The sequence below is a fragment of the Anolis carolinensis genome, chromosome 1, assembly GCF_035594765.1.
Source record: "Anolis carolinensis isolate JA03-04 chromosome 1, rAnoCar3.1.pri, whole genome shotgun sequence".
Taxonomy (NCBI): Eukaryota; Metazoa; Chordata; class Lepidosauria; order Squamata; family Dactyloidae; genus Anolis; species Anolis carolinensis.
In genome coordinates this window covers 94,992,847-95,007,847 of record NC_085841.1, presented here as the reverse complement: position 1 = coordinate 95,007,847, position 15,001 = coordinate 94,992,847, and the positions used below count along the sequence as shown (strand labels likewise).

The window sequence follows — 15,001 nt, the reverse complement described above, 5'->3', positions numbered from 1 at the left end:
TGTTGTATCAACCTAGAGGCATGGATGATGGGTTGTGTTGTCAAATTTCGAGGTTGGGGGCCTGTAGTTTTGTTGTTTTGTCCGCTGCCGTGATGCCATCACTCTTTTATATATATAGACTTGTCCTATATGACTAACATGCCCCAAAGGCAACCATTCTATGAGTGGATAAGGCCCATGGCAGCCATTTTTGCGATGGTTTATCAAATTTACAAATATACAAATTGGGAACATTAACTTAGGGATGCATGTAACTGTATTCTAGGTGAGAACATTAAGCTTAACAAGACAAATAATTCCATATCAATTCAGAACATTTTCTAGAGCCTTGATTCACTGTTCAGGACAGACATTTTCTTAAAAATATTTGGTGGTTTTTTTGTTGAGTAATGTGAAGTGGAAAGGGTTAGTCACTAAAATTTGGGAGAATCTCTTTCACCCCTGATTAATACAACAAAGCGTAACAGGACAATTCAGTCTCTTATTCTAATTTAACCAAAGCTTAAAATTATTATTTGGCATAAACTTAGCATCAAATTTTTAAACTACTGATCAACATCCTATTCCCTTATGTACTGTATGTAATAAGGGAAGTATAGGAATGAAACTGTCTTTCCCTATTACTATGATGGAAGATTGCTGTTTGAAGACAGATTCTGTTTGCATTACCACATCTTAGGAAGAACAAAAAGCATTTTAATTAGAAATTTGAAGTGGGCACTATACTGCTCCACTTAAAGAGGCATATACCACCACTTTTATCTTTAGCACTGTTCTAGTCAAGTGATATGATCACCTCAGAGAAGAAAAATAAACAACACAAACAAATACTTCAGAACATCATAGCAAAATTATCGAGTGTGTTTTATTTCATGTAACAGCCAAAAAATCTGACTTTGATTCAATATGGCTTTCTTCTAATGTAAAGGTTGTGTATACCTACAGTTAAATCCACCCACCACAGAGTATCTGCCAAGCACTGCTGTAGATTTGCAGGAGAACATTAGAACACGGCTTCCAGTGAAGTTTTCAGGCTGAGTTTACAGGAAATATATTTTAAAATTTTGATTTAGAATATTTTATATTTTATATGAAAACATACAAATTATTCTTTTATACATATGCTACATATAAAACTTATTTTAACTAGTAATGGTACCTTTCCTTGAGTATTATGCTTCTGCATAATGGGAAGACATAGTCAGGACTTCAGCTGAGATAATGAAGAGTTATACTTTGTATCTAAGGATAAAAAATCTTATTTAAAATAACCAAGCAATCTCCCTTTTCCCACATTTAAAGATTACAAAGATCAAATCTTAATGTACATTCATAAAACAAAGAAAAAATTCTCCCTGAGATTACCAGTCTTGATTACATTTGTGGTAATCTTGGAACTAACAACAGCTTCAACAAAAGTATATAAACCAGATTTGCCAGTGTACTCCTTTTCTGGAGAGAACTTGTACAACTGAAAGCCAAGTGTAATAGAGTGAAAAATCAGACTTTCTCTGTGAAAAAGGTCACATGGTTCCTGGCTTAACTTTATAATGGAAAAAGGAACATCTTTCCTTGCAAATTAAGTATGCTGGAGTTCTTATGAACGATTTACATGCTTTCTTATGCATAATTGACTTAGCACTATTTTTTTTTGTAAAGCCTGAGTTTTGCCCAAAGGATGATAATGTCCTTAAAATGCAGATTTCCATAAATGATTCTTTGCTTACATAGCATGACATAATGTAGTACTCAAATGTTCTAAAGAACATTTCAAGTATTTATAAAACATTTATGACAAAATTTAGCTAAAATTCAACAATAAAATGTATTAATTATAACTCCTAGAGGGCAGATCAATTGCAGACAAGAAATAAGGATGTATTTTTCTTTTTACTATGATCTTAAAACCACTCAGTTCTAAAAGCCATCTGCTATACTACTATATGCTTATTTATTTTGCATTCTTCACCACTTTTAGAGTAAACACAATTTCCAAAGTCTACAAAATAAATAAAAATAAAAAGATTTAAACATATCTTGCCACATTCTGCTTTTAAAAAACTGTTGACAGTGTATTTTGTATACAATAACCATGCAACTGATTGCATTTGGGGAGGGTGACAAGAAAGGAAAGCCGGTCCTGAACCAAAGAAAATATGTATTTATAGGAAAAGCAGAAGGAAACTTTAAGTTTCTTCTACGAAAATTTATTATGCAATAATTACAAAGTTTAAATATTTTTCATTTTAAAATAAAAATAAGTGTCATTAAGCACATTTATATTACCATGTCAAGTGATTCCAACAAATATCACATAAAATACAGTGCATTTTCAAATCAGAGACAAATACTTTCTTATTCACAGTGTTCGACATGTTACAGGAAAGCTTGTTCACATAAGGGTTTATTTTAAGGTCATGCTGTTATGAACAGTCCACACCACTCTGTGCCACACACAAAAATAATCTCTTAGAACGTGAAGTAACGGGCAAACCATTCCTGGCGCTGTGGATCTGGTGAAGCCATGGGAGAAGCTTCATTCTGAGGAGGGCTAAATTCATAAAAAGAAAAGAGAGGTTTAACCCACAACCAACAGGAAACCAGCAAAACGCCTAGAAAAAGCACAGTGATGCCAGTTCACAGTGAAGCACATCATTTACCTTTAGAATTAATGTATTACATCTGAATAGCATGATTTATTTTAATGCCCCTTTTCTACCTCTGATCATCCACTTCATTGGAGAGCACCAGCAGCACAAAGTCACTAAGCCACATGACAAGGTGGAAAAACAATATTTTGAAAAAGAAAAATGAATGGATTGCTGCTCTTGTTTAAAAAATGTAGTGTTATAGGAAAATATTTTTGGGAGAATATCCTCTTTTAGCATCCTTTTCTTCTGGTCAAGTTTGTTGTTAGAAGTATGTTGCAAGCATCATACTCTCAAAGACATGCTGAATGACTACTTGTCCTTAACGGAAAAATTACATACTTTAAATGTTTCATAATGTAAATGAAATACTGTGACTACATGCACATGGAGAAGGGACACATTCTAGCAAGGAACCCAATGTAAAACAAACATTCCTAAACATAATTTCTAAGTAAACCTCCATGATGTGATTTCTACATGCACTTTAATTATTCATTAAATTAAATGTTTGGCTATTAAAATTAAGAAAAATAATCCCTACCGTTTGGAGGGCAATACAAGGCACGAAATAATTTGCAATGGAAAGGCCAGCATCACAGTCCATGAATTCATGCACATGCATGTTAGTGCCGCCTGAACACACATGCATTCCACATGCATAGGGGAAAATAAGGAATATTACACATTACCAGTATTTAACTTCACTTTTAGCAATAAAATGCTAATACTCTTCTATCCCCTGTCCCCAGATCTAAGCAGGACGGAGAAGGCATTTGCTCTCTCCAAAATATGAAATATGACACCTCTTGGTCTGGTAGTAAAATTCATTTCCTCACTTCCTAAAGCAAGCTAAATGTGAATTTTTTTAATGCTGAAGCACAGCATTAAATGACACCTAATACATGCACATACTGACATATAATCTAAGCTTGCTTCCAAGGAAGTTTTTTTCTGAGGTAAGGAAAAGGAATAAAACAATACACATTCATCTAACAAGGTAAACAGTTTGTCAGGGAAGAACCACTCTTACACAATAATGGTTTTTATTAAGGGAATTATAACATGTTACAGCCAGCATTTTCACAAACATTTAACACAATTGTTCATTGAGGTAAACAATTGAAAATATGTGAACTATATTTGATAAGTGTATCTCCTTAAAAATTTAAAGGATGGGTTTGAGACATTAGGTAAGGGGTGATCACATTTCAATAAGTTTTACAATAAAAAGGGATACTGTAAAGAGGCTTAAAAATAATGTAAAAAATAGAATTTAAAAATAAAAATTGTACTCCTTTGTTCATTTAAAACAGATAGGATTCAGCTAAAAAGATCTCAAATTTTCTCCAAGTTAGGAAAAACAAAAACTGGTGAGGCAGTGCTCACCTCAAAACTGTCTTGGGCTCTTTGGGTGGTATTGGCTGTGGAAGTGGTCTGCTGCTGTTGAACTCAATATCGTGGATGGGTGAATTTGGAATAGGGTCCAGACGATTAGCATGTCCATTGCCCACTCCGCTAGATTCCAGGGCACTTAGATTGGGGACACTCACAAACCTGTTTGCTGATTTATCATTCTTCTTCTTTTGCTGCATTAAGAATAACAAATGTGAGGAAGGGCCGGTACAGATGAGGAAACTGATGGGGGTAGGGAGAGGAGATTGCAAGTTTGTTTTTATTTACCAGGATGTTAAGGCTTTGGGGTTATTTATTTATTGCACTTTTAGACTGTTGACTTTGGAGTAATTAGAGGGCCATGAAAAGTAAACATTTCAGTCCGTTGAACAACAATGAACAAAAACAAGTCCTTTCTATCTTCCAAAAATACCTGGAGGTTATAAATTATTGAGAGAGGTCAGAGCTCTTTATTCAGAACTAAATGAAGTTTCAGTAAAATGGTTTTATCTGTCTGTAGAGCTGTAATTCTCTCACCAATACCTGATTGATTTTTTAAATATTATTTTTAAATGCTACTATGCATAAATAATAATAATAAATAATAAAACTTTATTTATATACCGCTCTATCTCCCTGAAGGGACTCAGGGCGGTTTCCAGCATAAATACAAAACAACATACAATACAATACAGCAAATAATACGTGGGGTTGCCTTTGAAGACAGCCTGGAAGCTCCAACTAGTACAACGGGCGGCAGCCAGATTAATAACTGGGGCGGCATACAGGGAGCGTACCACCCCCCTGCTAAGCCAGCTCCACTGGCTGCCGATATGCTACCGAGTCCAATTCAAAGTGCTGGTCTTGACCTATAAAGCCCTAAACGGTTCTGGCCCAATTTACTTATCCGAACGTATCTCCTCATATGAGCCAGCTAGATCCCTAAGATCATCTGGAGAGGCCCTGCTCTCGGCCCCACCTGCCTCGCAGGCGCGGCTGGTGGGAACGAGGGACAGGGCCTTCTCAGTGGTGGCTCCCCAGCTGTGGAACACCCTCCCCACAAATATCCGACAAACCCCAACCCTTCTGGGTTTCAGAAAGGCTGTGAAAACATGGCTGTGTGCACAAGCTTTTAATGAGTAATATAATAATGTCGACATGGTCCGATTGAAGGCTGAAGCATGAGGTTTTTAGACAAATGGATCTAATGTACATGTTTTAATTGTTATAATGTATTTTAATGATGTATTTTATAGTTTTAATTGATTATATGTACTGTTTTGTTTTATTATTATGTTCTTGGCATTAAATGTTGCCAACTGTTGTAAGCCGCCCTGAGTCCCCCCGGGTGAGAAGGGGGGGGTATAAATGCTGGAAATAAATAATAATAATACATTATACACAAAATACAGCAATTTCAGTTAAAATAACAGTGACAGTCAAAGGCCATCAATCTAAGTGTATAAAGTAGGGGTCTGTCTGATCTCCTTGGGGATAGCATTTCAGAGCTGGGGGGCCACTACTAAGAAGGCCGCTCCTTCGTCCCCACCAATCACACCTGAGACAATGGTGGGAGCGAAAGGTGAGTTTCCCCGGCCAATCTCAAGGCCCGCACCGGTTCATAGGGGGAGACGCGATCACGGAGATAGGCAGGGCCGGAGCCATCTAGGGCTTTATAGGTAAGTACCTGCACCTTGAATTGGGCCCAGAAGTTTATCGGCAGCCAGTGGAGCTGCTTCAATAGCGGCGTTGTATGCTCCTTATAACCAGCTCCTGTCAGAAGCCTGGCTGCCGACCTTTGAACCAGCTGGAATTTCCAGACTGTTTTTGCGGGCAGCCCCAAGTAGGGAGCATTGCAGTAGTCCAATCTGGATGTAACCAAGGTGTGTTCCATCGTGGCCAGGTCAGACTTCTCGAGGTATGGTCGCAGCTGGTGCACAAGTTTTAATTGCGCGAAGGCCCTCCCAGCTACTGCCGACACCTGAGCCTCAAGTGTCAATGCTGAGCATAGGTTGCCACCTAATACCCCGATTGGTCCCGTGACTGACCAGGAGGACCTCTGTCTTGTCTGGATTAAACTTCAACTTGTTAGGCCTCATCCAGTCTGACACAGCTGCCAGGCACTGGTTTAGGGTCTGAGCAGCTTCCTTGGAATTCGGTGGAAAAGAGTAGTAGAGTTGGGTGTTATCTGCGTAGAGTTGGCACCCAACTCTAAAACTCCGGATGACCTCACCCAGCGGTTTCATGTAGATGTTAAAGAGCATGAATAAATAGACAATCTGAAATTTTAGAAGACCTGACCCCTCCCTTTTTTTAAAGAGAGGAGGATGAAACCAACACATATATTGTAAGTTTCAACAGCACTTTTCCTGTGAGGAAAAAAGCCACTGAAAACAATAAAAAGAGATTATTCAAATGTCCAACATTCTTGTGTTTTCGTGCCTGAAAAATAACAGAAAATCAAGGTCATATTTGAAATTGACTAGAAACAACAAGTGAATTTGTTTCTTGGTAGGATTGTAAAACTAATCAGGAAACAAATAAAGATACACATATCTATTTAAAAGTAAGGCTATTTAACCTGTGTGGCACACCTGATTAAAATACAATGGTAAAGCTCATAAAAGTGTGTCAAATGTGCTAAAATGGTGCTGAAAATCTCCACTTCAGCATGCAAAGAGAACTGCATGTTAATCTGGAGGGTTCTGGAAATCGTTGGATGTAAGACTGCAGCTATTTTCTCTCCATTGTATGGATGGCACACAGCAAGAGGCACTCCCCTCAAAATGAAAAAAACTATCTGGTGTATGAACAGTAAATGAGGATTTCACTTACACCTTAAGAACAGTGATTGACAATGCTAAGCATCTTCCATCTGAAAGGACCAGTTTTTTAAAAAAATATATAGTTTAGCAAACTAATACAAAATTATTATTCTTTCCACTAGATGGCAGGCATGTATCTAGTTTTCAGATTCAAAGGAAATAAGCTGGCAATGCCATTGATACCGTGTTTTCCCGAAAATAGGACTTCCCCTGAAAATAAAACCTAGTAGAGCTTTTCGGTGAGTTGCTAATATAAGACATCCCCTGAAAGTAAGACCTAGGAGGGAGCTGCTTGATTCCTCTCCTCCTTAATCATGGCCCCTTTTCCTTTGCGAAACCTCCAATTGGGGGCGAAAAAGGGGCGAAGAGAAGCAGGGAAAGCCGTGCATAAAAGATGTGCCAAGAGGAAAAACTTTTTGACCCCATCAGGAAACACTGCACATCTCATGCATGACACAATGATCAAAAGGAAGGCTTCATTCCTCTAATGAAAGGACTTGTGGAAACACCAGATGGAGGAAAGGCAGGGAGAACATTTTGGCCATTTTCTGGGGGCCCCTCCAGCTCCCAAAGCCAACTGTCACCCTGTTCTGGGTGGAATCCAGGTCTTTAGAGAAGATTTTCCTGGGGGGGGGGGGGGGGGGGGTTGAAGGAAATATTTCCAGAAGTTGTTCAACAGAAGAGTTAACTGAGTGGAGCTCCATCTCGGCAAGTTTGGATACAACACTAACCATGTGGAAATTACAAAGAAGGGAGAGGAACCATCACAGATCTCCTCTATTAGGATCAACATACAAAACAAATAATTCCATATAATTATTGTAAAATGAAAATGATTTTGAACTGGATGATTGTCAAAATTTGACTTTCAAGAAGGACAATGGTGAGCCAAAACTGGGGAATAAACAGCACAGGTAGATATCAGTATCCATATATTTTGAGAAAATCCTTTATCAAGGGAAAAGCTTCAGTAAAAGCCCCCTTCTAAACAGCCAATATAGCAATCGTATTAAACATTGCTACACAATACATGCATTTATAATGTTTTAATATCATTACAATAAACTATATACAAATATATAAAATCATATCAGCCTCAATACTCGAAAAAGAACAGCACATCCAAAGTACAAGTAGTCCCAAGTTGTGAACAAGGAAGGTTTAATTTGATTGTAACTCCAGCCAAATCTATATATACAGAAATGTAATATGCATTTTTCCCATGGAGTAAACAACAAAACCACTGAACCAAATCACACCAAATTTGGTCACAAAAGGCATAGTCATCAAATCTATGTCTTTCAATAAAAAAAACCTAGAAAAATAGTCCAAATTACAGAAGATGAGGAAGAGCCGTTTTCCCCCTGGCTGCCACTCAGAAAAGTAGGTCCTGCTGACTTTAGGCCCCACCCCCTTCATGTCCTAGCAACCTCCTCAGCCACAATGGCGCCCAGGGGACAGGCAGAGTTGACTTAGGCCTCATCCACACTGCCTATAAAATACAGATTATCTGATTTGAACTGGATTATGACAGTGTAGACTCAAGGCCCTTCTATACACCTATATAACCCAGAATGCCAAGGCACATAATCCATAGTATCTACTTTGAACTGGATTATCTTGAGTCCACACTACCATATAACCCAGTTCAGTGTGGATTTTATACAGCTGTGTAGAAGGGGCCTCATATAATCCAGTTATAAGCAGATAATATAAGATTATAAATATAATATATAATAATTAGTGTGGTATAATCATACAGAACAATATAATATCAAAAATCAGGATAGTAAATAAAGGACAACACTCTAAAACAGGGAAATTGGGAATTCCAGAAAGGAAACTATCAGGGCCAGCTAACATCTCACAACAAAGGATTACCCCAGGGAGAAAGCAGCCGGGCTTTGGAGCTGCAAGACCATTAAATGCTAATCATGGTGGCTAAATGCAGCATTCATACTTGCCACACTGAGACTATTCATTGCTATTCAACATGGCCAACCAAGATTTCCCCTAGATAGAAAACCCCCAGGCTTTGAAGCCACAAGGCTACTTGGTCCCATTCAACCTGGCCTAGCAAAGATGCCCTATGTAGAAAGCAGCCAGGCTTTTAAGCTGCAAGACTATTAACTGCAATTCAAGCTGGCCAAACAAAGGAAGTAGCCAGACTTTAAATCAGCTCTTTGATTGAGGGTGTTACTCCAGCTCACCAAACAAGGATTCCCCTAGGTATAATACAGCCAGGCATTGAAGCTGCAAGGCTATTCAGTGCAATTTAACCAGACCAACAAAGGATTAACCTTGGTAGAAGGAAGCCAGGCTTCAAAGCAGTGATACTACTCTGTACTATTGAAACCGACCAACCAAAGATTCCCCTAGGTAGCAAGCAGCCAGGCTTTGAAGTAGTGAGGCTATTCATTGCAATTCTAGCAGCCCAAAAAATTAGTCTTCCAAGCAGAAAGACTATTCCTTTGTATTCCAGTTCACCAAACAAGAATTCCCATAAGCAGAACATGGCCAGACTTTGAGGCTGCAAGGCTATTCACTGCTATTCCACCTGGCCAACAAAGCATTCCCATAAGCCACAGCAATGCGTTGCCGGGCACAGCTAGTTATATACATATAAGCTTTGGACAGCACAGGTAAGGGTTAACACCCCTGTGGTGTTTGTTTTGCTGTCTGTGCCCCTGTTCAGAAGATTTCACCTCACTTTCTGTCCCTGTGATAATTGGATTTTGAAAAATTTCCCTTTCGCAGGAAAGAGTTCTCTCACTTCTTGTTGTCTCATCCCAGTTCTTAACTATGAGTCATTTATAAGTAGGATGTTTGTAACTCGAGGACTGCCTGTATATAAAAATGTAATATTTCCCTTAAAAATTGTGTTGATACTGTTGAGGACCATATCCACCTCTCCTGGTGAGTTTTGAGATCCCTCCACAGCTGTTATTCATTTGTTCTCTTTGTTCAGTGTTAGCAATTCACATTTTCCTCATTCTAACATTATAATAAAGATACATACCTTCACCAGAGGGTTAATAACACCAACATTAGGACTTGCATTAAACACTTTGTTGAAGTTAGTCTCCCTATTGACTAGTTCCAGCTGATAGAATTTTTTGTCATCCTGACAAAGAACAAACAACAAAGTTCATATTGTATTAAGCATGTTTTATAAGTTGTATAATAATTATATTTCCATATCAGCCATCCTGGCATTTCAAGCTACTAAGCCTGTTAACAAATCATTAAGAAGAACTCAAATCTGAAGGTGCCAAATTTGCTTTACATGGGGTTGTACTGGGTGTTCTATCTTTTGATACAATTGTGTAGGTTGGTTTCATCTATGTCTCATCTATTTGCTATATTGAACTTTAGCATGTCATTTTACTGTTACACTAGCCATGAGTTTGTTCTAGTGGGATATTAATTGTGGCCTTGTACTAGTTTTAAATGTCTAACACTGACTGAATCATATCAGCAACTGTAGTGGCATAGGGGCTCACAGGAGTTGGCTACTCGGGGACAGCTCAAGAAAATGGTACAGTAGAGTCTCACTTATCCAACATAAACGGGCCGGCAGAATGTTGGATAAGCGAATATGTTGGATAATAAGGAGGCATTAAGGAAGAGCCTATTAAACATCAAATTAGGTTATGATTTTACAAATGAAGCACCCAAACATCATGTTATACAACAAATTTGGCAGAAAAAGTAGTTCAATACACATTAATGCTATGTAGTAATTACTATATTTATGAATTTAGCACCAAAATATCACAATATATTGAAAACATTGACTACAAAAATGTGTTGGATAATCCAGAACGTTGGATAAGCGAGTGTTGGATAAGTGAGACTCTACTGTATTACCATTACAATTACATTCTCACTTTGTATAGAACACCCAGACAATACAGTTATTCACATCTTGACTTCCCAACCTTTTCGAGGACAAAGGATCCTACACAGGGTTCTCATGATTGCAGATCCTCCCAAATCACTAGAAACATTACATTGTTTTAGGAAGCAAAGTCACTTTAATTTATAAGGAAGTTGCGATTAACTTTTTTTAAAACTAATTTTCAGCAAAATATTCTTTTTTACTATTCTGAATGAAATAAATGAAATGAAAGAATTCCTTTCCCTCCACAAAACCCCTTGATTCAATCCTGAAAGGAATGAAACAATTTGAAGACAGCAGCAAGGGAATACTACTGTGTTGCCATCAGAAAGTACAGTACCTAGGTTCTTACAGATGGGTGAAGCAGTATTAAATGGTTCTGGGCTAAGCTGGAACTAAATAGTTTTTGAAATGTATTGTACAGTTGGGGATATATTCTTAAGCTAGCAAAATGATTCTTAAAATGAATTACTTTAAGAACAGAAATACAGATACAAGTTTTTTTTGAACTGTCTGAAGTTTATATACTGTAACTGAAATACAAATGTTATTCACAATATTAATAATCTTGGAGTTTTTTTTCAGACATAACTGCTCTTTACTATTGCTTTGTACTAAAGTGTTAAACTTTTCAGATTGCTTTGTCAGAACTTTATTTCTTAGAAGATTTAAAAAGGGATCATGAGTCTTTGGCTTTTTCCTGCCAAAAAAGGAACAAATCTTACAATCAGTTTCTTTATCAGTTGATCTCTCTCAGCAATTAGGTCTTTCAACTCAGCAATAAGCTGCAAGTCTTCTGGTCTTGATTCCCTGTTTTGATATTTTTCTTCCATTTCTTCTAAACTTTATAGGAGACAAAAACATGGTTTAACACAATACAAACTTCAAATATGCTATAACTTTGGATTGAGAAACCAATTTCATTAAGCAATAAATCACAAGAGCTATGATATAACCCCTCTACAACTAAGTAGGTTTCTCCTTGTTGGCTACCACAATGGAAATATAATGTTAAGCTTGCTGATTTCCCTCTATGACAACAGAAATCTACTTTTTCAGTAAAGGCATAATGTAATAAATGAGCTAATGTGGAAGACAGTATTAGATTAATTGCAGAGAAAATATAGTACAAACAGTATGCAAACACCACAAAAGAAAAATAACAAGTCAAGAAAACTGTGAAAAAGGACTAAAAAGTGAAGAAGCATTAAAGGAGAGTGTGGAAATAAGCATACAATTTATAAAAATGTAGAGAAAACCCAAGAAAAATGTTAGTACAGTAATTTCTGAATGTTAGTAATTTTTGAATACAACTGCAAATTGCTATTTGTTATTGAATCATCAGACTAGTTCAGAACAGGGATTGATCAGGGTAAACAAACTAATTGTAAACTATGACAAAACCAAAGTAGTGTGCATTAGGAAATTTGTTGCTATGATGGAGCTACATAGTTAATTCAGGGTGTCTTACATGGGACTGCACCCCTCCAGTAGAGCTAGGTATCAAGTCTGAGTGCTAAATCCAACTCTGCTTGCAGAAATCTGCTAGCATGACAGGGCCTGATCTTTCTCCTTAGCCCTACTATCCACATGAACATTTGCTCTGTATGTTACCAGTGCTTCAAAGCGCATTTTACAGGCATTATAAGAAGCACCAATGTTGCTGGTTTCCCAGTTCTGCTGATGGAAAAAGTTTTAACAGTGGAATTATGCAACTGGTTTTGATGCTTTCAGTGGAGACACAGATGACAATATCTAGGAGTGCTCAGATTTTGTAGCTACAATTACAAAAGAGTCATATGTGACAATTTTTCCAAGAATGCCATGTTTTCCTTGGTAAAATGATAAAAGCTCCTGAAAAATATTAAGACTATTTAGGCAGCAAACTATTTGCGAGATTGGATTTCCATGTCATGAAAAGATAGGAAAATAGAAAAGTAGGCATCTGACCATAAATGCACACTGCAGTATTGTAAACCTTTACTTCATCTTTGATAAAAATGATACATGCTATACATATATTTAAGAAAATATGTTATGTACTGTGCAGAAGCTAAGATTATATCAAGCCAATGAAGCAGGGTGTTCTTTTTCTTCTGTGCATTGCACATTCATTCTAAAGCTACTTTGAGGGTTTAGAAGGCAAGTTTGCTAGCCAGTATATTGAAACAGAAAAGAACATAAACTTAGCGCCCAGCTGCTGGGAGGGAGCAGGAAGGTGCCTGTCGGCTCCATATACTTTGAGTTCATTTCCCTGAACACCTCCTATCTGGAGTAGTGCAGAATCAAAAATTAGAGGAAATCTTACAGCATTAGAGGTGTGAACTTCAGCTTATGAGTCATGTGCGGACCTCAGGGCTGTGTTATTTGTAGCCCCTGACTACTGCCAGACCCCACCTCTATTCCTCCCATCTGTTGAGTTACTCAAAATGTTGAGTAAAAATTGCCCAAATTGACTAAAGTAATGTCTAGTTTGGGTGCTCATTGGCCAATTTCCCAAAGCTATGACCCCTTGGGGGGGCATAGATAATAATTAGCCCCTTACACCTTCTATGATGAACCAAGCTCAATGGAGGATCCCACAGCTTCTCAAACAGATCTACAACTTCAGCTAGTTGTTTCTTTTCACCTGTGCATATTGTTGCTTTTGGATAAAAGGTTTGGTGAAAATTATTAAACTGCTCTTCATTTCTGCGGTATAGGAATCTATTTATTTTATTTATTATTTATTACAATATTTATATCCTGCCCTTCTCACCCAACAGGGGACTCAGGGCGGCTTACAATAAAACGCATATATAAAAATTATACAGTGCAATATAAATCAGTTAAAAATTATTAACTTACATCAGTATTCATAAAACACATTATAAAATACAGGTAGGCGTGTTCAGTTCAAAAAACTGTGTCTGTCGATTGAGTTCCAGAGTACATAATAATAATTAATGCTGCCAATTATTATTCAAAAGCCTGGCCCCATAACCAAGTTTTAACCTTCCTATGGAAGGATAGGAGGGAGGGAGCCTGCCTGACTTCACTGGGGAGGGCGTTCCATAGGCAGGGAGCCACTACTGAAAAAGCCGTCGCTCGTCCCCGCCAGCCGCACCTGCGAGGCTGACGGGACCGTGAGCAGGGCCTCATCTGATGATCTTAAGCTTTGAGGTGGGTCGTAGCGGAAGACACATTTGGACAGATAAGCTGGGCCGGAACCGTTTAGAGCTTTATAGGCTAAAGCCAGCACCTTGAATTGTGCTCGGTAGCTAATCGGCAGCCAGTGGAGCTGGCGTAACAGAGGAGTGGTACGCTCCCTGAACGCCGCTCCAGTTATTAACTTGGCAGCCTCCCCTTGGACTAACTGAAGCATCCGAACAGTCTTCAAAGGCAGCCCCACGTAAAGTGTGTTGCAGTAGTCTAAATGGGATGTAACGAGAGCGTGGACCACCGTGGCCAAGTCCGGCTTCCCAAGGTACAGTCGCAGTTGGCGCACAAGTTTTAACTGTGCGAAGGGTCCCCTAGCCACCGCTGAGACCTGGGGTTCCAGGCTCAACGATGAGTCTAGGATAACCCCCAGATTGCGAACCTGCGCCTTCAGGGGGAGTGTGACCCCATCCATCACAGGCTGTAACCCTATACCCTGTTCGGCCTTCTGACTGACCAGGAGGGCCTCTGTCTTGTCTGGTTTCAATTTCAATTTGTTGGCCCTCATCCAGTCCAACACAGCGGCCAAGCACCGGTTCAGGACCTGAACAGCCTCCTTAGTGACAGGTGGGAAGGAGTGACAGAGCTGGACATCGTCTGCGTACAGATGACACCGGACCCCGAAACTCCTGATGATCTCTCCCAGCGGCTTCATGTAGATGTTAAACAACATGGGGGACAATACAGAGCCCTGTGGGACCCCACAAGTCCATGGTTGTGGGGCCGAGCAGGCGTCCCCCAATGACACCATCTGGGACTGACCCTCCAGGAATGAGTGGAGCCACTGCAGAACAGTAACTCCAAGTCCCATTCCCGCGAGGTGTCCCAGAAGGATACCGTGATCGACGGTATCGAAGGCCACTGAGAGGTCCAGCAGAACCAGCAGGGACACACTCCCCCTGTCCAGTTCCCGGCAAAGATCATCAACTAAAGTGACCAAGGCTGTCTCGGTACCATGCTCTGGCCTGAAGCCAGACTGTGCCGGATCCAGAAAATCAGTGTCAACCAAGAATCCCTGGAGCTGCGAGGCAACC

General features: G+C 39.0%; 1 protein-coding gene across 11 annotated transcripts in view; it reads right to left on the bottom strand.

Moving 5' to 3' along the window:
• Window positions 1-847: 847 nt before the first annotated feature.
• Window positions 848-15,001, bottom strand: part of fam184a (family with sequence similarity 184 member A) — a 127,397-nt gene continuing 113,243 nt past the window's right edge. For 5 of the 11 annotated variants that reach the window (XM_062979412.1, XM_062979429.1, XM_062979439.1 and 2 more), the window contains 4 exons: window positions 11,495-11,612; window positions 9,888-9,992; window positions 4,038-4,237; window positions 848-2,551 (listed from right to left, as the gene is read on the bottom strand). In XM_062979412.1, coding sequence (XP_062835482.1) covers window positions 2,470-2,551; window positions 4,038-4,237; window positions 9,888-9,992; window positions 11,495-11,612 — 505 coding nt within the window. In that variant the 3' untranslated portion in view covers window positions 848-2,469. Of the gene's footprint in view, window positions 3,285-4,037; window positions 4,238-9,887; window positions 9,993-11,494; window positions 11,613-15,001 lie in introns of those variants that run through there. The other 6 variants (XM_062979454.1, XM_062979456.1, XR_010005729.1 and 3 more) reach the window with 5 other exon arrangements.